This window comes from Taeniopygia guttata, chromosome 5 (assembly GCF_048771995.1).
Source record: "Taeniopygia guttata chromosome 5, bTaeGut7.mat, whole genome shotgun sequence".
NCBI classification, from domain to species: domain Eukaryota; kingdom Metazoa; phylum Chordata; class Aves; order Passeriformes; family Estrildidae; genus Taeniopygia; species Taeniopygia guttata.
Window position 1 is genome coordinate 42,886,434 of NC_133030.1, and position 21,404 is coordinate 42,907,837.

Consider the following 21,404-nt stretch of genomic DNA (forward strand, 5'->3'; position numbering starts at 1 on the left):
TTTAGCACAGCTAATCCTTTTGTAATCAGTCCTCTCCAGTCCCCCAAACCTACTACGCTATAGGAATTAACTTACTTTCAAGAAAATATTGAAGTCTTTCCACATGCCCGGAATTTTTATTCACTTATAATTAATGTAGCCTAGAAACCAAAATAAAGAAGGTTGGCTTGCAGCTTAGGAGAACACTCACATTATGCCCCTGGTCTGCCACTGTCTTCCTGCAGGATGGTGAACAAGTCATGCAGGACATGTTTACCATTCACAGCAGAGAACAATGCAGAGTGCTCTGAGATGCAGATGCCCAAGCCAGAAACACACGGCAAAGCACTGCTGAACCTGTACGAACCAGTCACTACTGGTACATTAAGGCATCATTGCATGGAGGTGGTTGCCTGGCTCACGAGATCAGTGATCACACAGCCTGCTCAGGTGTCTCTTCAACAACAATAAAAGCACTTGCTGGTTCTTTATTTCTTTTCTCCATTTGAAGAGTGAGAAGAGTAGCCCTTCCATGTTTTGCAAAGATGCTGTAAGCATACAAGCAAGAAAACTAAGGAAGTGCAGACAGAACTGAGTACCAGAGAGGAGGGAGTCCATGCAGCACTTGAGGGTTACTTTCCTGCAATAATTTTATCTTAGGCATCAGGGGGAAAGGTTTTTTTTAAACCTATTACTACTAAATTCTAAGGTTAGAACTGGAGACACTAAGGACCAAACTATGAAAAGTGATCTGGATCAATTTGATTTGGAAAATGATAAAAAATGTCAGCACCAATTCCAGAACATACTGACAATCTGCAGCGTTAATGACAAGACAGACAGAAGTTCAAACTGCATGCACAAGACTTGGCACGGGGAATTAAGCCTAAGGCTACACGTAAGCTCCTGACCTGGCATATAGGAGTGGTGTCTTTTGCATGTACAACTGAATGCTCACTGTAACCCCTATAACAAAGGATCACATGCTAGACCAAGCTCAGCACACTTGTTTGGAGGTGAGGAACACTACATTTACATTTCTATTTCACACAAAGCATTGTTGGGATTTGAATGCAATTCTCTCAAAAATAAAAAATACCCTGTCTGTTGGTGTATTCATTATTCTGTTTCCAGGTAAATATTTCAGAAGTGTCTGTTCTGTACCAGTATAGAACAGGGAAAATATTTTATGGGATAGGAGCCTGTTTCCCCTCCAAGTCTAGAAAATAATATCAGATAGGCAGAAAGGAAATTAAGAATTTTATTATAAAATTCTACTTTTATTCAAAAGCTCACTGGAGAAGTTAATGGACTTTAAAACAGGTACAATTTTTTGCAATTTGTGTTCCACAGTCCCTTCAGAAAAAAAGCCCTTTTACTTCCCAGCTAAGTACAGTGCTTTATACCTGTTATATTTATAGCCATATTCCTTTCAGTGAAGTTTGATGTGAAATCATATCAGTCTGTGGTCTTTCTTGTAGACCCACTTTCCATACTCAAAGCTGGGGTGGCTACAAGAGATCTGGAGAAGATTTTCACTAGTTCATGTAGTAACAGAATAAGGGGAATGGTTTCAAACTGATAAGGGGTAGGTTTAGATCAGATATTAGGAAAAAAATCTTTACTGTGAGAGTGGTGAGGCACTTAAACAGATTGCCCAGAGATGGATCCCCCATCCCTGGAAATGCTCAAGACCAGGCTGGATGGGTCTCTGAACAACCTGATCTAGAGGAAGGCATCCCTGTCCACGGCAGAGGAGTTGAACTAAATGATCTTTAAGGTCCCTTCCAACCCAAACCATTCTATGATTCTATGACAAATACAGAAACCTCATAAATATTTGCTGACATTTTAAAGCTTGATTGGATCTAAGTCTCCTCTCTCTTAGGTGTGATCTACGCATGAAAAGAAATCAGAATGACTGCACCTGAAGAGAAAAATGTGTGGAGTCACTATATCAGTCTCTGTTGAAGTCATTCTTAGCTACCAACAAAACAGGGCCATTCTGGCACTGCTGTGCCAGTTGATCTCCCAGACAGATGAAACATTTCATGTGCTGTTATCAAATAACAAAGCTTTGCTGTTATCTGCATAGGTAGTCCTGATTGGAGCCAAAACAAGAATAAATTTAGGGGCAAAGGTAGAATTCCTGCTCAGGGCAAAGGTCTACTGCAGCACATGCAAACGGCTCAGCAGCACAGTGATCTCAGCACTGCTCATAAAGACATTCGTGTGAATAGGCAAAAGGGAGTACTGTGAGTTGGAGAAAACTAAACACGGGAAGAAAATACACAAATAAACAACATTTAAACAAGGAGTTCCAACCCTCTATCTTTAACTGAAAAGTTAAAAAAAAAAGGAAGGGGAAGGAAGGCAAAGGAAGGCGAAGGAAGGCGAAGGAAATCATCTCAAAGCTAAGTACTCTGGGAAACAAATTCAGACATATGCTGATTTGCCGCATGAGGTTTTTCACAGGGCTCTTTCAGGAACACAGAAAGGGGAATCCAATCTGAAACAGTTACAGAAAAAGGAAGTTAGTGCCATAAAGAACTGTAGATCACAAAAAGTTAGGCCAAATTGGATAAAGACAGCACAACCCCTACTCGTGCTCTAAGCAACATTCAGTATTACATAGAATAATATAGTTTGGAAAAAAACCCTTAGGATCATTGTGATGTTCCAGTTCACACTAAGAAAATGTAACTAAACACTGGCCTAAAATTGCCATTAAGAAGAAATCCTTGCTAAGTTTTAATTGGTCTTATGCAAGATCACAAAGACTGTATGTGAAGACCAAAAAAAAACCACAAAGTGACACCATAAGAACAAATGATTGTCAGGAGTAATAAGAAATAGATATTTATAAAAATCTAGAAGACATTACAAAACAAGGGGAACACTATCGTTCACTATCTATGTGTTCCATGTTTGCAGAAACTAATTTCAGATCCTCTCGAATAGAGATAAAAGTACCACCTCACAGAAGAACAGAGGAAAGAATTTATTTGTCAAGTGGTCTCTATACCACTTGCATACTTTTATCAAATGTTTTATATCTTAAAAATAACTTATATATTCCAATAATTCATGCCTTTACTGCAATCCTTTATCAATGTTATTTATTTTTTCACTAACAGCAAAACTTAACTGTCTTAACAAAGTTTCACCCATTTAAACCATTCTCAGATGAGATACACACAGAGCATTAGCACAGTCTTCCTCTACAGAGCACAGGTAAATGAACGGTTTATGTTGTTATTAAGCAGAAATTGCATGCTTTCTGGTCCCTCATCATCATAGCCAGTGTGCTGCCAGAAACGAAAGGCAGTGTTTAATGTGCATTACACACCCTGCACTGCAGGCAGCAGCACCCCATGGCACAGCAGCACAAGCTGTGCAGAAGGGGAAGTGAAGTCTGTGTCCTTTGCTGTCACCTCAGTTGTGTCCAGTTCCCACTGCAGGGACTGGCTCACTTGGCATGGCTCTGCTCTATCCCTTTTCAGCTATGCAAAGCTAAGTGCCAAGGTACTACCTTAAAATGCAGATCCCCTGCTACAGACCAATTATTTGAGTGATGGTCAGAAGGGAGGGATGCTGCCTAATAATTATCCAATAGAAACTGAAACAAAAATCCCTTGATAAGCTTATTTTGAGATCTGCTGATACTTACCAGCTACACTTCCTCCGGCTGAGATGTGAGAATATATTTTAAGACATGAAACATACAAGAATTGTATTTCACTTCTACTACGACTATTTTTACTTTTAGGAAATAATAGTTATTAAGGTGCCAAAATCTCTGGCTGCAAGTCAGGGTTATTAGCATTTCCCTCTAACAGGTAGAAAAGCTGAGGTACAGAAGGTAATATGATTTACCAGCCCTGAATTAGTGCTGGAGCTCAGAATCAAACCAAGCATCCTTGCCTCTGTAGACAGCAGTGCCTAACTTCAGCCAGGGGAGGCAATACAGCTCTAAATGAGGCATTTAAAGCCTTTGCACCCTGTCCTTTCTGTAGTGCTGTTACTGGAAATATACCTGCCCCTGAAGCAAAATGCCGATGATGTCCCCCAAGAGGCTGGTGCTATTGCATGACTGGGACATTCCCAGCCTCGTGTCTCTAGAGGGACTGAGGACCACTGGGGCACAAGGGACTGAGGACACGAGGTTATGAACTGCTCTTGCAAAATGTTTCCATTCAGGGACTGTAGAGTGATTCCTGTCACAAGCTTTGCTGTCTCTTTAGATATAAGGAGTCAATTTCAACCAACAATCAATTGCTCAAAAGTAAAACCCAAAGGCAATAAAAAAAAATAAAGACCTTACAGAGAGAATACATCTGCAATGCTTAAGGTCTCCATTCAAAAGAAATCCTTATTCAGTGGCTTACATGTTTAAATATTACAGAAGTTAATGTAGGCTGTATGAAGTGATGCTGGTGATTTGTTTGGAAGGCAGAAGCAGGGAAACACATTTAGCCTAATTTTCTCAAAAAAAAAAACAACCTTTCAGCATTTTGGGCAATGTCGAGTTCAACAAAAAACTGGGTTCAAATATTTTGCCTTCAGAAATTATCTCATGTAAGCAACAGCCTACGCAGCACTACAGAAGAAGTGGAATTTCTCTCTGAAATCCTCTAGCCAGTTCTGTAAATGCTATAGCCTGTTCTCAGGGCACATCAAATTCCATGGCAACCAGCATGAATTTCCCCACACTGATGCTGAACCGCAGCCTTTTGTTTGGAGTGTTAAATGCAAGTATTTTGAGATGCCCTTCAGAGGGTTCCTCAGCAGCTGACCCAGTAATCTGTACACATTTCTTGTACTTGGTGCTTAAATTACAGAATGCTTTTATGTTCGAGCTTTCAACATGGATTAATACCACAGGGTGGTGAGAAAACACAGCCTGTAGTCCTGTCTAGGGTGAGACACAGCCCGGCTCATATAGAAGAGGACACAACCATTGCAGCAGGTACACACTGGAGAATAGGCTCACAGGTCTCCTGCAGCGCGTGGAGAACCTCCCATGAGAGTTCACACTTCTCTCACAAGAGAGCTGAAACAAAACCAGACAATGAAGCAGAGCAAAACACTCGGTCTTCCACTTGTGGTGCATCTCCAGACCTCAGGTACGGTGTATTTTGCTTCTTCCCAGGCAGAAGAGCCCTGGTGGGCCCCTCCCTTGAGGGGGACTGGCGATATGTAGCATGCCCCTAGATAAGTGGCGCGGTTCCAATAAAAGCCCATCCTTCACTATTGCTTTGTGCTACAGGAGCATCCGAAAACGCTCTCCACCCCCCACTGCTTCCTACCTGGAAAGCTCATCCCAGCTCTTCCGTTCCTCAAAGCTATGTCAACACGGACACCTGCCCCTGGCTCCCGGCACTGCTCTATCGCCTGCGGGGCCGCCCTGAGCCCGGCCAGCCGCCCTGAGCCCGGCCAGCCGCCCAGCCCGGCCCCCACGCCCCCGCAGCCCGAGCGCAGACCCCGGCGGGCAGCGCCGCCGCCGCTTCCCCTCACGGCGACCCTTCAGCGGCCGCTCCCAGCCCCCCCGAGCCCGCTCCCGCCCTCCTGCCCCGCCCCTTATCGCCCGGCCGCAGCCGCCTCCCTTATCGCCCTGATCTGTCTTATCACCCGCGGGCAGGGACAGCGCCGACTCGCCCGGCCGCGCCCCGCCAGCGGCAGCGCGGCTCCGGCACGGCGGTGGGCGCGCACTGAGACCGAGCCCAGGGCGGAGCAGGGCGGAGGGGAGCGGTGCCCGGCCCCGCCCCGCCCCGCCCCGCCCCGCGCGGGGCTTTGTTCCCCCGCATGCAGCCCCCGCCCGGAGGCGGCCGTGCCCGCCCGCCCCGCGGAGCGCCCGGGAGGCGGTGCGGCGGGGGCGCCCCGCGGCAGGCCCGCCCCGCGCGGTGCCCGCCGTCACTGCCGCGGGCGCTCGGGCCGCCGGCGCCTCCCCCGCCGCGGCGGCGGCCTGATGCGGCACCCAGCACCGCCCCGCCCGGCTTTTTCTCCCCTTCTCGCGGCGAGCCCTCCGCTCTGATATCTCCGGGGTCGCGGCGGGGGCGGTGACGCCCCGTGCCCGGAGCGCCGGCCATGCGGGGCGCGGCCCCCTGCGGCCCGGCGGCGGGCGGCAGGCGCTGAGTGCGGGCGCGGCGATGCCGATACCAGGGGGCGACGGGGCCGCGGCGGCCAGGCAGCCCCCGTCCGGCGAGGCGGCGGCACCGCGGGATGAGGAGCAGCAGGAGGAGGAGGGCGAGGAGGATCTTCGCGACGGCGGCGTCCCCTTCTTCGTCAACCGTGGCGGGCTGCCCGTGGATGAGCCCACCTGGGAACGGATGTGGCGGCATGTGGGCAGGATCCATCCCGAGGGAGACCGGGTGGCGCAGAGGATCCGGGGTGCCGCCGACCTGCCCAAGGTGAGACCCCCAACCCCGCGGCTGAAGCTGCGCGGGGTCCCAGCGGAAGCGCCCGGAGCGGACCGTCCCCCACATGGCGGACGAAGGGAAGGGGCATCCCGCTGTGAGGAGGCGCCCGCCTGTCCCATTAGGAGGCCGGTCTCCCCGGCTCGGGAGCGATCCCTCGGAGAAACGGGCCCCGGGAGTGCTCTTGCTGGAAGCACAGCCACACTCTAACCCGGAGTCCGAGAGGGCATCTGCGGGGCTCTACCCTGTCTGGTGCGTCAGCAGCACCCTCTTCTGAGGCCTTGCTGGAAAACGGACTTGAGGTAGCTAATGTGAGCAGCCTGGAGGGCGGAGGGTGGAGAATGGGCAGTGGCTAAAGAGAAAGATTGGATAAATGATAAAAAGATGAGAGTTAAATTTAGAAGAGCCCAAATACTTGAGATGGGGGATTGAGACAGGCGGAGGTGAGACTTTGAACCTGAAGAAATTTGATTTGGGTACAATGTCCCACACCAAAAGGCATTCTGGAACAGAACTGTGTCTGTCAAAAAATACTTTTTATGCCAAGTGTTTTAAGACGAGTTAGCAAATGCTTGCAGAGCTTATTGCTGGTGTAGGGTCAGGTGTGATTTCCAAGCTCATTCCTGGTCTTGCTGCAGAGAACTCCATGAAAAGAGGAGCCACTGACCATTTCACTGAGCCTTGTACCATACTGAAACATTTCAATGTGAATTCTTGTGATTGTTGCTATCTGTGTTGCATCTCAGCTGGAGAAAAATCTCTCCCTTTTATTGGCATACTGTGAACAAAAGACAGTGTAAACATTTGGTGTGTCACTCCACTAGCAGGATGAGAATACTCTCCTATCACTCTAATAGGGGAAATTCAGATACAAAAAGGTGAAGCTTTTTCATCTCAGGCTTTTTTAGCAAGGACTTATCTCCTTGGGAAGGTAATTTGAAGTATGGAAGAACATGCTATTATATACTACACAGACAATCCATACTGCTTTTCATGAGGAATTCTGGAGAAGCATGTGATGCAACATCCTTTGTGCAGTAGAGTCAGAGGCATCAGTGGCAGCAGCTGGAACAAATCCTGAGTCCTGATTACAGTCCCCATTCTAACTCCATTAGACTTTTCCTTCCTTTTCAGATTTCCTTCCTTTCCTCTTTGTCCTGAGCCTAGGTGAAGGCTGAAAATGTTTCAGATCAGGCAGAACACACACTACCTAATTTCCTAACCATAACGACTGATTTGGTCAAAAAAGGTGAGGGAAATGGAAGGAAGAAGCTGACAAACAAGACTCCAGTGAATGATGGGTGGGGAAATAACAGTGTTCAGTCCCTTGTTTTGGTCCTATGTGAAGAAGTTCCACTGTTCTCACTTTAGAGTCTTCATCCAAGAGGGTTACAGTTAGGGGACACAAGTGGTCAGAGGTCTTGTAATAAGAGGTGAAATTGGACTGTTTGGTTTTGGAGGTTGTTTGGTTTCAGTTGTTGAGGAGGTTTTTTGCATCTGCTAGCACCCCTGGGAAATAGATCTGCAAACTGTATTCAGCACTCTGCCATCCAAGATGCCATTCCCAAGCTCACTCAGCATATAGCTGGGAGGATACTGGAATTCAGGAAACCACAAGGATGGATGAGCTCTGTTTCCTTAGCTCCTTCTCCTCTGTAGGGATGTGTTTTTTTCTTTGAGGGCTGCTTATCGGTACTTGTCTCCATGCCATCAAGTTTCTTTGAAAGGCTCATGCAACAGATGAGAATCAGGGCAGTAAGTGTACTCTGCAAAGCTAGCTCCTTTGAAAAGCCAGGTTCTCTCCATGCGCTGGAGGGTAAATAGTCCTTTTGAGGTGTTGGGAATGGGACAGTGACTTACCTACTCCAAAATTTTGGCCATGGATCGTAGCCAGCATTGGGTGTTGGGGGAAATAGCTCTCAAAAAAGCTGTAAATAAACTAAAATACTATAAAATTATGACTGGAGGACTCTGTGACTAGACACATGTTTACAGATCAGCTTCAGAGGTTGTGTCTCTCACTGGAGTCTGAGAGCTCAGAGAGCTCCTCTAGCCTCTATTTCCTTCCAGTAGACTTGGGGTGAGTGGGCATGAAGTGAGCAGGCTTAAGAGTGCCGCTCTCCTGTAGGTTACGTTCTTTCCAGCAACAGGGTGGGGTATTGCCTTGCTTCAAGCTGCTGGAATGATCAAATGGGTCCGAGCTGGAAGTATGAAGTGATGTGCGCTTGGCTCATAAAGAAATCATGGATTTTATATGAGATGGTTATGAGAGCAAAGACAGGAAGAGTTGCATCTAATGGATTCAGAACAAGAGAGACAGAAAAAATAATCTGTTATTTTCAGTCAGGCTCTCAACCAAGGCTGATACTGCTCCTGTGTTACTTGCAGAAGGAAGAGTAGGGAGGAGCTTGGATACATAGAAGTACCATAAAAGAAACTGTTGCTAAACTAGGCCGGCCAGAAGAGCACCTCTGTAATACCGATACGGGTGGAGCTTTGCCTGTGCCTCGCTCCCATCTGCCTTTCTCACATACAGCATGGCCCACTTGTATATGAAAATCTTGGTTGTTCTCAGGATCCCCTTTCTAAAAGCAGAATCCCAATCCCATGCATATAGACAGCCTGCCAGGGTGCATGAATCTAGCAGTGGGGTGATGGAGCTACTCCCCACAAGTGATGAGGAATCAAGGGTGTGTTCATTTGGTCTGCTAAGCCTGGCAGAGGTTATGCTCTTTGGGAAATCTGGGCTCTCTTCAGCTTTCATAATAGCTAAAGAGAAGTTAAAATAGGTCTGATTTCCTATATTTTCTGTTATAAATAAATTCTTCTCTGCTTTCTGAAGGACTATGAAAACTAACTAATATTTTTAGCTCTTTGGAGATATGCCTTGGATGATGCTGGGGAAGAAAAAAAATATAAGGATCTCTTGTCCTGTCAGTGTGGAATCGAGGCATGGAGACCTTATTCCTCTACTTCTGCTTCTATTGTCCTATTAAAATGCTATAGACCTGATGCAAAAAAGAAACTGTAGCCCAGTCTGGGCTGCAGGCCCAGATCTGAGAGAGAGCACAGTGTACTTTCATCAGTTTAATTACTTGAGGTGCAGGAGGCTCTTCCACATTAACTAGTCCCCTGCTGAACTGATTGCCATTATGCTGTCTCAGTGTTGCACAGTCCTTTGAGGAAAAGGAGATCGGAGCTACTAGTAACGGGAGGAGGAACTACCCAGAATCATTAGTCTCTGCTGTCAACATGCACTTAATTTGTCTCTCTCCACTGAAAAGCATTAAATTCTCCATGCTGAAGAAAAAAACCAAAATTAAATAGTCAGCCTGCCCTGATTGTTACCTCTTTCGTTGTTTCTGCCTGGAAATTATTTCCTATGACTCAGTGTGTCAGCTCACAGCATCCAAACTGACTCAGCTCATGCACTACCAGAGATGGCTCTATTTCTGTGCCACTCTCTGGAGCCTTCCCTGCTCCTGCTGCAGCTGAACAAGCGCAGTTTCACATCTGCTCCCACCGTGCCCGTGCTGCCCCCTGCAAGTGAGGCAGCCGGTGCCTCTGTGTGATACAAGAGGCAGCACCAGCCTACCTCAAGGTTGTGGGGGAGCACAAGCAGTGTGCAACCGTGTGGCAAACCAGGATAGGGAACTGATCTGGCTGAAAACTACCCATGCTTGCTGGCTCAGCTTTCAGCTGCTCCAGATGCCTGACTCGTTCACCAGTCACTTGTACCAACACAGGAGAGAAGAGGGAAGTATATGGAAATGGATGGCCACAGAAATACATGTGAAGGGTGCACTAAGCAGTACCACTGGCTATAAAACCACGTCCAGCAGAGGCAGTTGTGCACAGCAGAGTGGAAGGCTCAGAAGAACTGGCTCTGACTCACTCCTTCATAGCTGTGGATAGGCCAGCTCTGGGGGAAGTCTGAGGAGGAACTGAAATATTAAAAGTCGAACAGCTGAGAAAAGATGCAGTGTGATATTAGCAAGGTGCATATAAGGCATGAGCTATCTTTCAGAGAGAAAATATTGCGCTGTTTCTCCAAGCCTATCAGTCATCCCAGACTTGTGTCTTCTCCTTTTTATTTGTCCTGTGGACAGGTCCCTTCTCTTTCCTTAGACACATTTTCTCAGCTGCTGACAAGACTAAGGTTATCCCCTGCAGAGCAAACGGTGAAAATGGTGAGGAAAATCTGACTTGACCCATAAGGCTGAGGCCTCAGAATGGGACAGCAGTCTGAAAGGTGAACATCCAGAAGTCATTCTCTATAATTCAAAACACCAGACACTGCAGAGCAGGGAGTCATGCTGTCAAGCCTGTGTCCTAGTCAGTGCCACCTCATCTGAAATGCCAGGAAGCAGTTAAGGACCTTTCTACCCTTACTTGCAGGACTGTTCCACCCTCTGGTAATATTGGAAAACTCATTGTCCATTTTTGCCTCTTTCTTTTAGTTTTCTGCCTTTCAGTTTCAATACTCAAATGAGGTCACACTCCCTCAGATGATCACTTTCCTGTCTTGTATCTTGCCTTGTCAGTTAATTCTATCTATTTTGTCCAATGTAACATTGCATAAATGCAGGACTTTCTCACATGGTTTCTCTTGCAGCTCAGTGGTGATGCCTCATTCTGAATCCCTTCCCAATTTCCATTGTGGAAATAGAGGAATGTTTCTGGTGTGGTCACTTTGGGCAGCAAGAAGGGTCTGGTTTCAGAGGAACATGCTCCCTATAGCTATGTGCCACTGAGTTCAGCAAGAAGCTGGAGAGGTTTGGAAGTAGTGATTTATGTTCTGCTCCTCATTTCAGATTCCCATACCAAGTGTGCCTGTGTTCCAGCCGTCCACCCCCATCCCTGAGCGCCTGGAAGCTGTACAGCGCTACATCAGGGAGCTTCAGTATCCTTTGCTGTTACCTTACTGATGTGATAACACAGGAAGAAAGAGCAAGAGGACTTTCTTTCGCTGTGACAAACAGAAAAGCTTCTCCTGTTTTAGCTGGAGGAGAACTGAAACTTGTTCCCTGAAAACAGGAAGCTGGATTTGGGATAATGTTTTGTTTTGCTGCTCAGTTTCTTTTCCTTTTTGCCCAAGTTACCTTCTGGTTCTGTTCACTGCATGTAACAAACGAGCATGTGGTCAAAGGCCTTTCCCTACTACCCACTCTTCTAGGTCAGTGGCTTTACAGTGGGATTTCATTAAAAACACACATATCTGAGATCCTGACAGCCAAGTGTCAGATGTACTACAAATTGCATCACCTCATTGTTAAGGTGTGGGAGAGTTGTGGTGATGGGCAAACCTTCTCAGGTCATCCTACTCAATCCCTCTTCTCTGTCGAAACAACACTCAGCCACCCCTGCTTTTGTGCATCTGTGGTATGCTGCCCCTTTATATGCAGAGCTACCTGTGTGGCTGTGTTCTGGGAATGTTCTGTGATCTGTTGTGCTGGAGAGCAGGTATATGTCATGCAAACGCAATCTAATCTCGCTGATGAGATACAGATCTAGCTCTGGCTTCAGCCCTAATTCAAGGTAAGAAGGCTGACCTTTTGGCATCTTTCACCCATCCAGGGTGGTTGTGCTCTGGATTGGATCCCAGTCAATCTTAGAATAAGGTAGCATGAATTAATTGCTGAATATATTATGTGCAGTTTGGAGCGGGAAGAGATTTATCGAACTGTTCTGGCCTGGTAACTGGAAAGCTGAGCAGACCATGTGCTGTCAGCATAAACCTTTGGGAATTGGAGTGGAAACCCATGTGTGGGTATGAGGAAGAGAAGAATTGACAAGGAAATACAGTGGAAATAAGGAGGACGTGTAAGTGGGAGAAATGCAGGAAAGGGAGGTAGAGATTTTCTTGTGTTGCTGCTACATTTGTGGGATCATGACTTTGCTGTGAGAATAGTAATGTCTTTCATTAACATCTTTCAGACAAGTTTTCTTCAAACTCTACATTCCAAGCTACCAAGTCCTTAACTTCTTCTTTCCAGGTACAATCACACTGGGACACAATTCTTTGAGATTAAGAAGAGCAGACCTCTGACTGGGTAAGTGCTGGCAGCCTCTACAGCATTTAACTCTTTCTTTGTTGTTGGAGCCTTGCTATACACACTGCCCAAGTTCTAGTGGTACTCAGGCCTTTCAGTACTGCAACTGCATCCTGCTTTGGGTAACTTCATTGTCTGTTGCCTGGGGCATAGCTGGGCAGAGCTGTGTCTGGTCTTTCTCAAGAAAGAGAGTAGGTTTGTTGTTTTGTTTTTTTTTTTTTTTTGTCATGAATCAGTAAATCCAGTAAAGACAATGTATTGCAAAAATAAGCATATTCTGCCTGCTTCTTATTGGAATGTAACTATATGAACTTCAGAGGGATTCTGAAATTAGGTCCTGTTCTACAAAGGCTTTGTGAATGCCAAAGTATCTTTGCAGGTCTGACTTCATAGTTCCTGTGAGTGCTTTTGCAGAATCTAGGCTCACTAAGCTTTTGGTGACTCATACTTTGAATGAGAAAGGGTATTCTCCTCACTCCAGATTTTGGGAACTGCTGTGCCCCAGAAGTTCCTGGCAATAAGCACCTGATATCATTGACTCTCTTAAAGAGCATATGGAGAATCTCCCAAGACTGGCTTCTTACTATTGGTCTAGTCGATAGATTTATGTGAGTATAATTGCCTTGTTTTGTAATCAGTTCTATGTCTCCTCCATGGTACTCACTGAACAGAGACTAGGGTTAATGCCAGAGAAGAAAGCTTTATTGTCTTTGAGCCTTGTGTGTCAAACACTGCTGGCTCTTGGTCCTTTGAGGGTTTTAATTGTGGAGGCATTGGTGCTATGGTCTCCCTGAGAACCCCAGCTGGCCAGTAAGCAGTTTTGCTGCAACCCACTGAAGTGGATTCCTTGGAAGCAACAACAGCATGTGGCAGAGATCTGGTTTGGCTTTGATATCTTCTTAAAGAAGATACTTTGTGCTGTTCCCTATCCTCTGTGGGCCACCCTCTCTCCTGGAAACCTACCTTACAAATATAGTGCAAAAGGGCTGAACTGGCCACAGTGCATAGCACAAGCCCTCTAACTGTCCTCATCTTTCCCTTGTCCCACTCTGCAGGCTGATGGACCTGGCCAAAGAAATGACCAAAGAGGCCCTGCCAATAAAATGCCTGGAAGCTGTGATCCTGGGAATGTATCCTTTCCTCTTGGACTTGTGCATGTCTGCCCATCTTTGTGTTTTTGCCTCTGCTCTCTTGCTTGTGATGCTTTGAGGGTGGTGATAATATTGTCACCAAGCCCCATATTCCTCTTTCTTTTCTCCCCAGTTCTCCCACAAAACCCCACCAATGAAATCCAAATCCAAGCAATTCTCTAAAGTATCAGAACTAGTATTTTGGAATTACTCCTTCTTCACCAAGAAGGGTGGTGCTGCTCTGGTCACCCATATAAGATTGTAAAAGACAAAAGAGATCTGAAGAGGAGGAAAAACACTAGCTAGAGTTAGGTGAGAAAATCCTTTGTGGAGAGCATTGTTCCCTTACTGCCTGCATGTGTTCTGCATTAAACTTACAGATCCTACCCAACTTCTAATTACAGTGTATGTCATTTACTATCTTAGGCAATACCTTTATTAGTTCTAGACATGTATTATCTTTAAGTACACATCTTTCCTAGCTATCCTCCAGATTTAATTTGTGGTACTTGGGCTGTAGGTTCTTCATGCACCTGGAGGGGCAGAGATGGTGAGTGAATGGTTAAAAAGTGGAGGTTGGTGAGTTTTTATCCTGAGGGTGTATTAAACAGTAGCTAGTGGAACAGATTAAAACAAACCGAGGAATAATGCTGCAGTGTTAATAGTTTGGGAGCTATGGAATACAGTACACTTAAGCTGCTAGCATTGCAACTTCTGCATCACAGAACTGCATCAAAATTAACTTTTCTTTGTTGACTGTCTCCTTGAAGAGGCCAAGTCTGCTTTCCCCATAACCCAGATGAAAGCAGGGCAGCCTGCAATGAGCTGGGCTCTTACCCTGGAGAACAAATCCTGTCTATGTGATGCCTGAATCAATAGGGAATCTGCTGAGCAGGCTGGGAGGGTCTGGAGCAGGTAGGACGTGTCTTGTCAGGAAACTGTTATCACCAGTTATTTCCTGAATAATGGCTACTGCCAGTTACCTCACCAACAACATGACCACACTGGACCGTTTCCCCATCAGCTTCAAAACCCACTTCTCAGGGAACTACTTCCGACACATCGTGCTGGGGGTGAACTTTGGCGGCCGCTATGGGGCACTGGGCATCAGCCGCCGTGAGGAACTGATGTACAAAGCACCTGTCTTCCGCACACTGAGCGAACTCATCTTTGACTTCGAGGAGGCGTATCGCCGCTGCTGGCACACTCTGAAAAAGGTGAAGCTGGGCCACTGTGTGTCCCATGACCCACACAGCGTGGAGCAGATTGAGTGGAAGCACTCCATCCTGGATCTAGACAAGCTAACACGGGAAGACTTTCGCAAAGAGCTTGAGAAACATGCCCGTGATATGAGGCTGAAGGTAAGCAGCAAGGATGGAGTAACTCACTGCTACATCCACTGCCTTGCCTGGCTGCTGGTGTACTGGGGGAATGAAGTGACAGGAAACTTTCTGCTCCTACATGTGTGGAGTGGAAAGTGAATTGAAGGCTGAAGCCTCTTTCTTACTGAATACCACCCACTTTATACAGGCTGGTCCCCTAATGGATGCTTGTGCAGTGCTGTCGTTGTGATTAGGCTGGATTGTATACAGTCCTTGGTGCCGTAGCTGTCACTGTAACTTGTTTTTTCTGGGTTTTGCATTTCTGATGCACTTGCCTTGCCTTTTTGGTTTTTTTCCCCATAATCATTGTTAGTTTTTGTGGGTTTTGTTATTACTCACATTGATTTTCTGCTCATGTAGCTCTTAATTTTATTTTTCTGGCAGATTGGGAAAGGAACTGGACCACCATCTCCCACCAAGGACAGAAAGAAAGATGTCTCCTCCCCACAAAGAGGTCAGGCCAGCCCCCATCGGCGAAACAGCCGTGGGGACCGACGGTGAGTGGGGCTGCTGGGCAGGAAATCTATCTAGAGCATCTGCTTTACTCAGACTCCACCTTGCTGTTTGGGTTTAGATCTTTCTGGTATCCTACTGGGTTTCTTTAGAACAGTGGATATTTCTCTGACCTGCAGTAGCATTCTTCCCTAGTCAGTACCATGGTGAGTTTATCATTGCTTAGGGAGTTGAGAGGACAGCTGGGTTTTTTTGCTTGCTTGCTTTGGCAGGGAGGAGGAGGCAGCTCAAACAGTGATGTTGGTAGCTGACTTCTAACCTTATGCGTGGGTCTGAGCTCTGGTGCCTCACAGACCCATGCCTCAAAGAGATTCCAAAAGTTATTCTGCTGACAGCAAGACTGTTTTTCTGATAATAACCTGGGGTTCCAGAGTGGACGTCCTGCTTCCTAATTTGCATTCTGTTCTGTTGAGATCATTGTGAGAATTACTGGAGGCTGCAGAATAGTCCTGTAGTGCAGGATCAGTCTGAAGCTCTGTGTACCTTTTCCTGTGCTGCCATCTCTGTGCAGCATCACCTGACTGAAAACAGTTTCTGAAGAGTTGTTACCTTCTTTGCTCACAGGCCATCTGGTGAGAAGAAGCCTGCCGATTCCAAAGCCATGCCAGACCTCAATGGGTACCAGATCCGGGTATGAAGAGAGCTGTGCCTTGTGTGCCTGGCTCCATGGACTTCTTGCTGGCCACAGTTGAGACCTGGATCCACCTGCAGTGATTCTGACAAATGGGACAGGGGAGTGGGATCAAAAGAGAATGCTGATTTTCCCAGGTACTTACTAGTGGGCCAGTCCCAGAGCTGGATCCCATGGGTCCCAGAGGATTAGCCTGCCTGTTTCTGGGAGAGGTGACCATCTTAATTCACTTAAGTATTTTTAAAAAAAAAAGAAAAACAAAGAAAAAAGTCTGTACACTAGTGGGAGTTTGCTTCAGGAAGAATATGAAGTGAGTGGGGTCAGTGGACTTGCTATCTTTGCCTTGACAGCAAGTAAATGGAGCATCTTGTCAACGGTACTTCTTCCCTGTGTGCACAGAAGTCTTCAACCCCTGCAAGGCCTGCAGGGCTGAGGGAGAAGTGATGCTGGAATGGGATGGCCCCTGAATCTTGTACAAAAACTCCTGGTTTTGTCATTATGAACACTTTGTTTATCATTGCTCTTGTGAGAGTAGGTCTGAATTTGCTCAGCCTGATTTATTGACCATACAAAGTCTTCTCATCCAGAAAAAACACATCTTATATGTTTAGTCCTGCCTATTTCAAAGTATTTAATTGTCTCTGAAGGGGTAGACAGTGGAATGCTGGTGAACTGTTGCTCCAAGTCCTTTGGTAGTTGAGTGGATCAGGATATGCCTATACCACTGCTACATGAAAACAGGCATAGAGCACTCAATTGTTCCAGAAATGGAGATGGGGCAGGTGGGGGCTGGTGGAAAATGAACTTCACATTATCTGTTCATCAGCCTTCTCTCCATTATTTCCAGTGGCTGCTACTCAGAAAGCTTGTGGCAGGCACTTCAGTGACTGAGGTATGAGTTTTAAGAGTAAAAAGTTAAAGAAGATTGTAATCATGTGAACAGTTTTACAAGTATTTTTACCTTTCCACAAGGCTCTTGCTCATTCCTCCCTGTACTGTTAGTGCCAGAGTTGCATCACCTGTTTGTGAGAAGCTCTGCTCAAGGAAATTGCAGCTGCTTTCATGACAGCTCACCCTGGAGCCTCCTGAAAGCAGTTCCCCACCCCAGTACCAGAGCTGTGCTTGTGTTCTGGCTTTTTGGATAGCTGCAGTATGTAACAGCACCACTTACACTAACCATTCCCAAAGGGCTGGGCTGGGCCTTTCTGCCACTGTGGCCTTTACTTCCTATGCTTCTTCTGGGGGAGTGTTGTACTACTGCTTAAGCAGTATAATTAATGCTTGTCAGAAATGGAGTATTATCAGACCTCTCTGTCTGAGGCCTAGGATATGGGAATAGTGGGATTTCCAGAAGTCAGAACAGCATGGTCTTAAAGTGATTTGGATGCATGGATCTGGGGGATGCAAAAACTGAGCTTGGGAGTGGGAGTATCCTGGAGAGAAACAGTCTTGTTTTATCACAGCACTGACAAGGAGCTAAACTTTCTGAAATACCACATATTTAATTTTGTTAGCCTGGTGGCTTATTCTTTTCTTTCTTTCTATGTTAGAAATATGATGGAGCTTAGCTCTTCTCGTTTTTTTTTTTTTTGGTGCAGTATTCCTGTGCCACAGCCTCATAATAAGCAGAGCTATTTTGGTGGCAGAGAATGGGTTCTTAACCCCAAAGAAATCAGCTCTTCTGCCTAGTTAAAGCAGTTAATCCTCAAAGCACCACCCACAAGCGATTTAACTGGGACCTTACAGGTTCCTAATTGTACATCCTTAACTGTGATGTAAGACATATCCATACCACTGTAGTCAGTCCTTCCAATCTCCCTTTGTAGTCTATACTTTTCTGCTGTGCTGTACAACCAGGAGGAAAATCTGTAAGAAGGTGGCAAAAGTTGCTGCTGAGCCCAGAGAAGGCTAATCCAGAAGAGGATGCCAGTTTCCACAGTGCAGTGCAATCCCTGTCCACTCCCTTCTATTCCAGCTACATGCAACAATGGAAGTGAACAGCAGCAGTGAGCCAAGCACCCATTTGAATGTGTCCTCTGGTCATTTTTGTGTGGCTGTAAATGAACATATTTAGTGTCTGGGTGCTAACAATGATGTTAGCTGTAAAGGCACCACAGGTACCTGTAAATAATATGGGTCACTTGGAAGCCACAAACTGCCTTTGCATAATGTTTACTATGCAGCGGACTGAAAGTTCAGATGCCACTGTGAATCATATGATAAATACAAGCAGCAGTCAGCAAGGGGAAACTGACTGTCAGGTTTTATTAAAGTGGATGAAATCCAGAATTAAAAAAAATTTATAAAAGATGCCTAGAATGCATCTTCACTATTACTTTGTTTAGTCAGTTGGTTAGTTAATTCAGAGTAACTGGAGAGCTCTTGAGAGTAATTAATAGTTTACTACAGAGAACACTGAATAACTGGACAGACTTGAGCTTTTTTAGATGGAAAGAGGAAATGTGGGGGTGGGAGGAAGACTTCACAACAGATGAGACAAATGAAGAGTCAGCTGCAAGTTAATGATGCTTTCTTGAGAGCAGGGCAACAGGGGTGTTCAGTAGTGTTAGATCATCAAGGCAGAATGGCTTAAAACAAAATACTTTGTTTGACTGTGTAATTAAAAGCTTTCCTGCAGGATGTAACTGAGGCCAATAGCTTGGAAAAAGCTGTTAGCTTAGAAAAAGCAAAGGAAATGGATGCTTAAGATATGAATAACAGGTAGAGTTCAAGGTCTCTTAATCCTCAGCTGCAGCTAGACAAGAACATCCTCTTTCAAGATCCAGTTACACAATTATATATGTTCGGAAGTACTTAATTCTTTGCTTGTATCTAATGTTGATTAACTTCTCAAGATGGACACAGGAGCAGACAAGTGCACTTTGCTATGGTTACCATTTCAAGCCTTCTACTGTGTTTCTCTGTATAGAATTCCTGCTCCTTACTGTTTCTATATCTCCAGTTCAGCAGATGGTACAAGAAACTGGAAAAGGACCATAGAGTTCTCCCTTTCTTGCTCTTGCTCCCCCCATCTTTGTAACAGGATGAATCAATTCAATACAAAGCTTTTCTTCCTTCCTAACAAACAAAACCACATCCTTCCATGACAGAGAGGATTAATGCAATCTAGCTTTATGCTGTAAGAAAGCTGAGGGTACAGTGAAAGACAAACTTAGCACTTTGACTTCTTTCCTCCCCCACCTACTTGGTCTGGTTTCTGGTCTGTCTGCCTTTAACCATAAGGAAAAAAGGCTGGTGATGAGAGTCTTTTTCACTTCTGCAGGCTTTAGAGCTACAGAGTAGGAATGATAATGGAAGTCATACTCCTTTAGTGCTTGCAGAATAAGGAAGATGAATCTCAAGGAGTCCTATTAATTTTTAATGTTAAATATTAATAGGGTCGCTCATGTAGCTCTGTGATGTAAATTTCACTGTTCAGTAGTAGGTCTCACATGATGTCTGTTCTGCAGTACAAGTCCTGTGAAATCTGTGGAAAGGAACTGTGTACACTGGGAATGGATAGACACTGTCTGCATTGTATGTGAAGCTGAGGTGAGCTTTGAAAGACTTCAACAAATGCTGACCTATTACTGGTGAACTATTCTAAACATAATGCAAACCTTGAAATAAGGAGCCCCTCTTTATGCATTTATGTAGACAAGTCCCTTACTACTGGCCAACTGCAATTTTTAATGATTCATTAGTGAGCAAAACTCTGTGCTACAGCATCACTCTGATAGAAACTTTGTGTATTAAAGAGCAGGATTGGGTGTCCATTACTCTGTGACACAGTAACTTTTTTTTTTTTTTTTTTTTTTACAGGTAGAAGCTAAAGGAGTCTTTAGAAATTGACATGTATTAGCAAGTGTTTTAGGTGGGGTGGAGTGCTATTTTTCAGTTACTATTTTACCTGTGGGCCAGGGTATGGGTCAGTACATAGTTTCCTTGGATCGATCAGAATAAATACTGCAGAACTGTATTCGAAACATAGTTTCTGTTCACATAGTAGATGTATTGCTGTTTTCAAATCTGATTAACAGGATGATATTTCTTTTAAGAATTTCAGGTGAAAGCCTTAATCAGTTGCCTGCCCCCAAAGGCAGACTTGTGTGGTGTTGTATAGACTGGAACACGGCTGTCCTTAAAATTTCCAAGTTTAAGAAACTGTAATGAACAGAGGAAAGCTCCTGTTAGCTAAAGGGCAAGAGTCTGGATTAGATTGGCTTGAACTTGCTCCAGTGGCTCTGGCTAATCACTTCAGATATTTGCTTTAGCTGCCTGCTTCTTCTGAGTGAAGTATTTCAAGTGGTCCTGATGATCAAACAGTAGGTATAGGCAGGGGGTGTCCCAGGTGTATTGTGTGTGCAAGTCTGGCTGAAATAACACCACTCATTCCAGTGGCCTTGCACTGTTGTCCTGACACCATTTAGACCTGAATTATGCATTTATAATTTTACTTAACAAAGCAAGTGCTATTCTGGCTTGATGTTTGCTCTCCCAGAGAAAGGTGGAGATGGCCCCTCTACAGCCAAGCTGAACTCCTTGGGGAATTTACTATTTTTGTGTCTCTGAGCAGGTGTTTACTTGTATCACAACCACTCTCCTTCAGTGGTGCCGTGGGCCTTTCTGCTCAAGAGCAATTCAGTTTAAGCCCAGAAGGCTACTGAATCCCCCATAATCTCTGCAGAGCAGAGTTTCCCTTCAGGTCAGGGTTGAGATGGTGCTAGTGGGACCAGAGCGGTCCACTTCCATGCACATCAGTATTCTACTCCAGCACTGATAGGGTGCTCCAAAACCATTTACATCTTTATCACTGGTACAGCTCGGAACTAAGAAATCGAAAGTTTCTTTCTTTAAGAACAGTATCATGTGTGTCTTTTTGTAATTAATCAGTGTGGTTCTGTGTTCTTACATAGCCAACACAGAATTTTTATTTAGATTTAGTTTTTACTGCACTTCCCATGGCCCTCATGTTGATACTTCTGCTTCCTTTGACACTTAGACAATAAAATTCCCTCTGTACTGCTCTCAGCTTGTGCAGAGAAAACAAGTTGTCTGTACTGTCCTTCTTTTTGCTTTAAACCTACCTATTACATGTCAGCTGAAAGTCAAAGGGACAGCCTTGAGTGATGGTATCAGGCAAATTATGTGATGTCCTTTACTTGCTACACTAGTGGACATGGAAGAACCCTCATCCTCCTTTAATCATCTGAACAGGTGAGTATGTCTGTGCACACAGAGGCAGTTGCCAGAGAAGTAAAGTACATATGTGGCTGTTTAGCAAAGGCCAGAATTCATGT

At 45.4% G+C, this 21,404-nt stretch overlaps 1 protein-coding gene across 3 annotated transcripts; it reads left to right on the forward strand.

The window, feature by feature from the left end:
• Positions 1–5,813: 5,813 nt before the first annotated feature.
• On the forward strand, positions 5,814–21,154 carry VASH1 (vasohibin 1). 3 transcript variants are annotated; one of them, XR_005980731.2, is made up of 8 exons: positions 5,814–6,389; positions 11,210–11,298; positions 12,392–12,448; positions 13,504–13,578; positions 14,558–14,939; positions 15,345–15,457; positions 16,038–19,656; positions 19,927–21,154. XR_005980731.2 is itself a non-coding variant. In XM_004174475.6 (7 exons), the coding sequence occupies exons 1-7, from the start codon at positions 6,129–6,131 to the stop codon at positions 16,108–16,110; spliced, it is 1,050 nt and encodes a 349-aa protein (XP_004174523.3). In that variant the 5' UTR covers positions 5,814–6,128; the 3' UTR covers positions 16,111–21,154. The 3 variants fall into 3 exon arrangements, 2 of the variants coding, with proteins under 2 accessions (XP_004174523.3, XP_072786390.1); XM_004174475.6 differs by having other exon boundaries at positions 16,038–21,154; XM_072930289.1 differs by lacking the exon at positions 11,210–11,298 and having other exon boundaries at positions 5,845–6,389; positions 16,038–21,154.
• Positions 21,155–21,404: the final 250 nt, after the last annotated feature.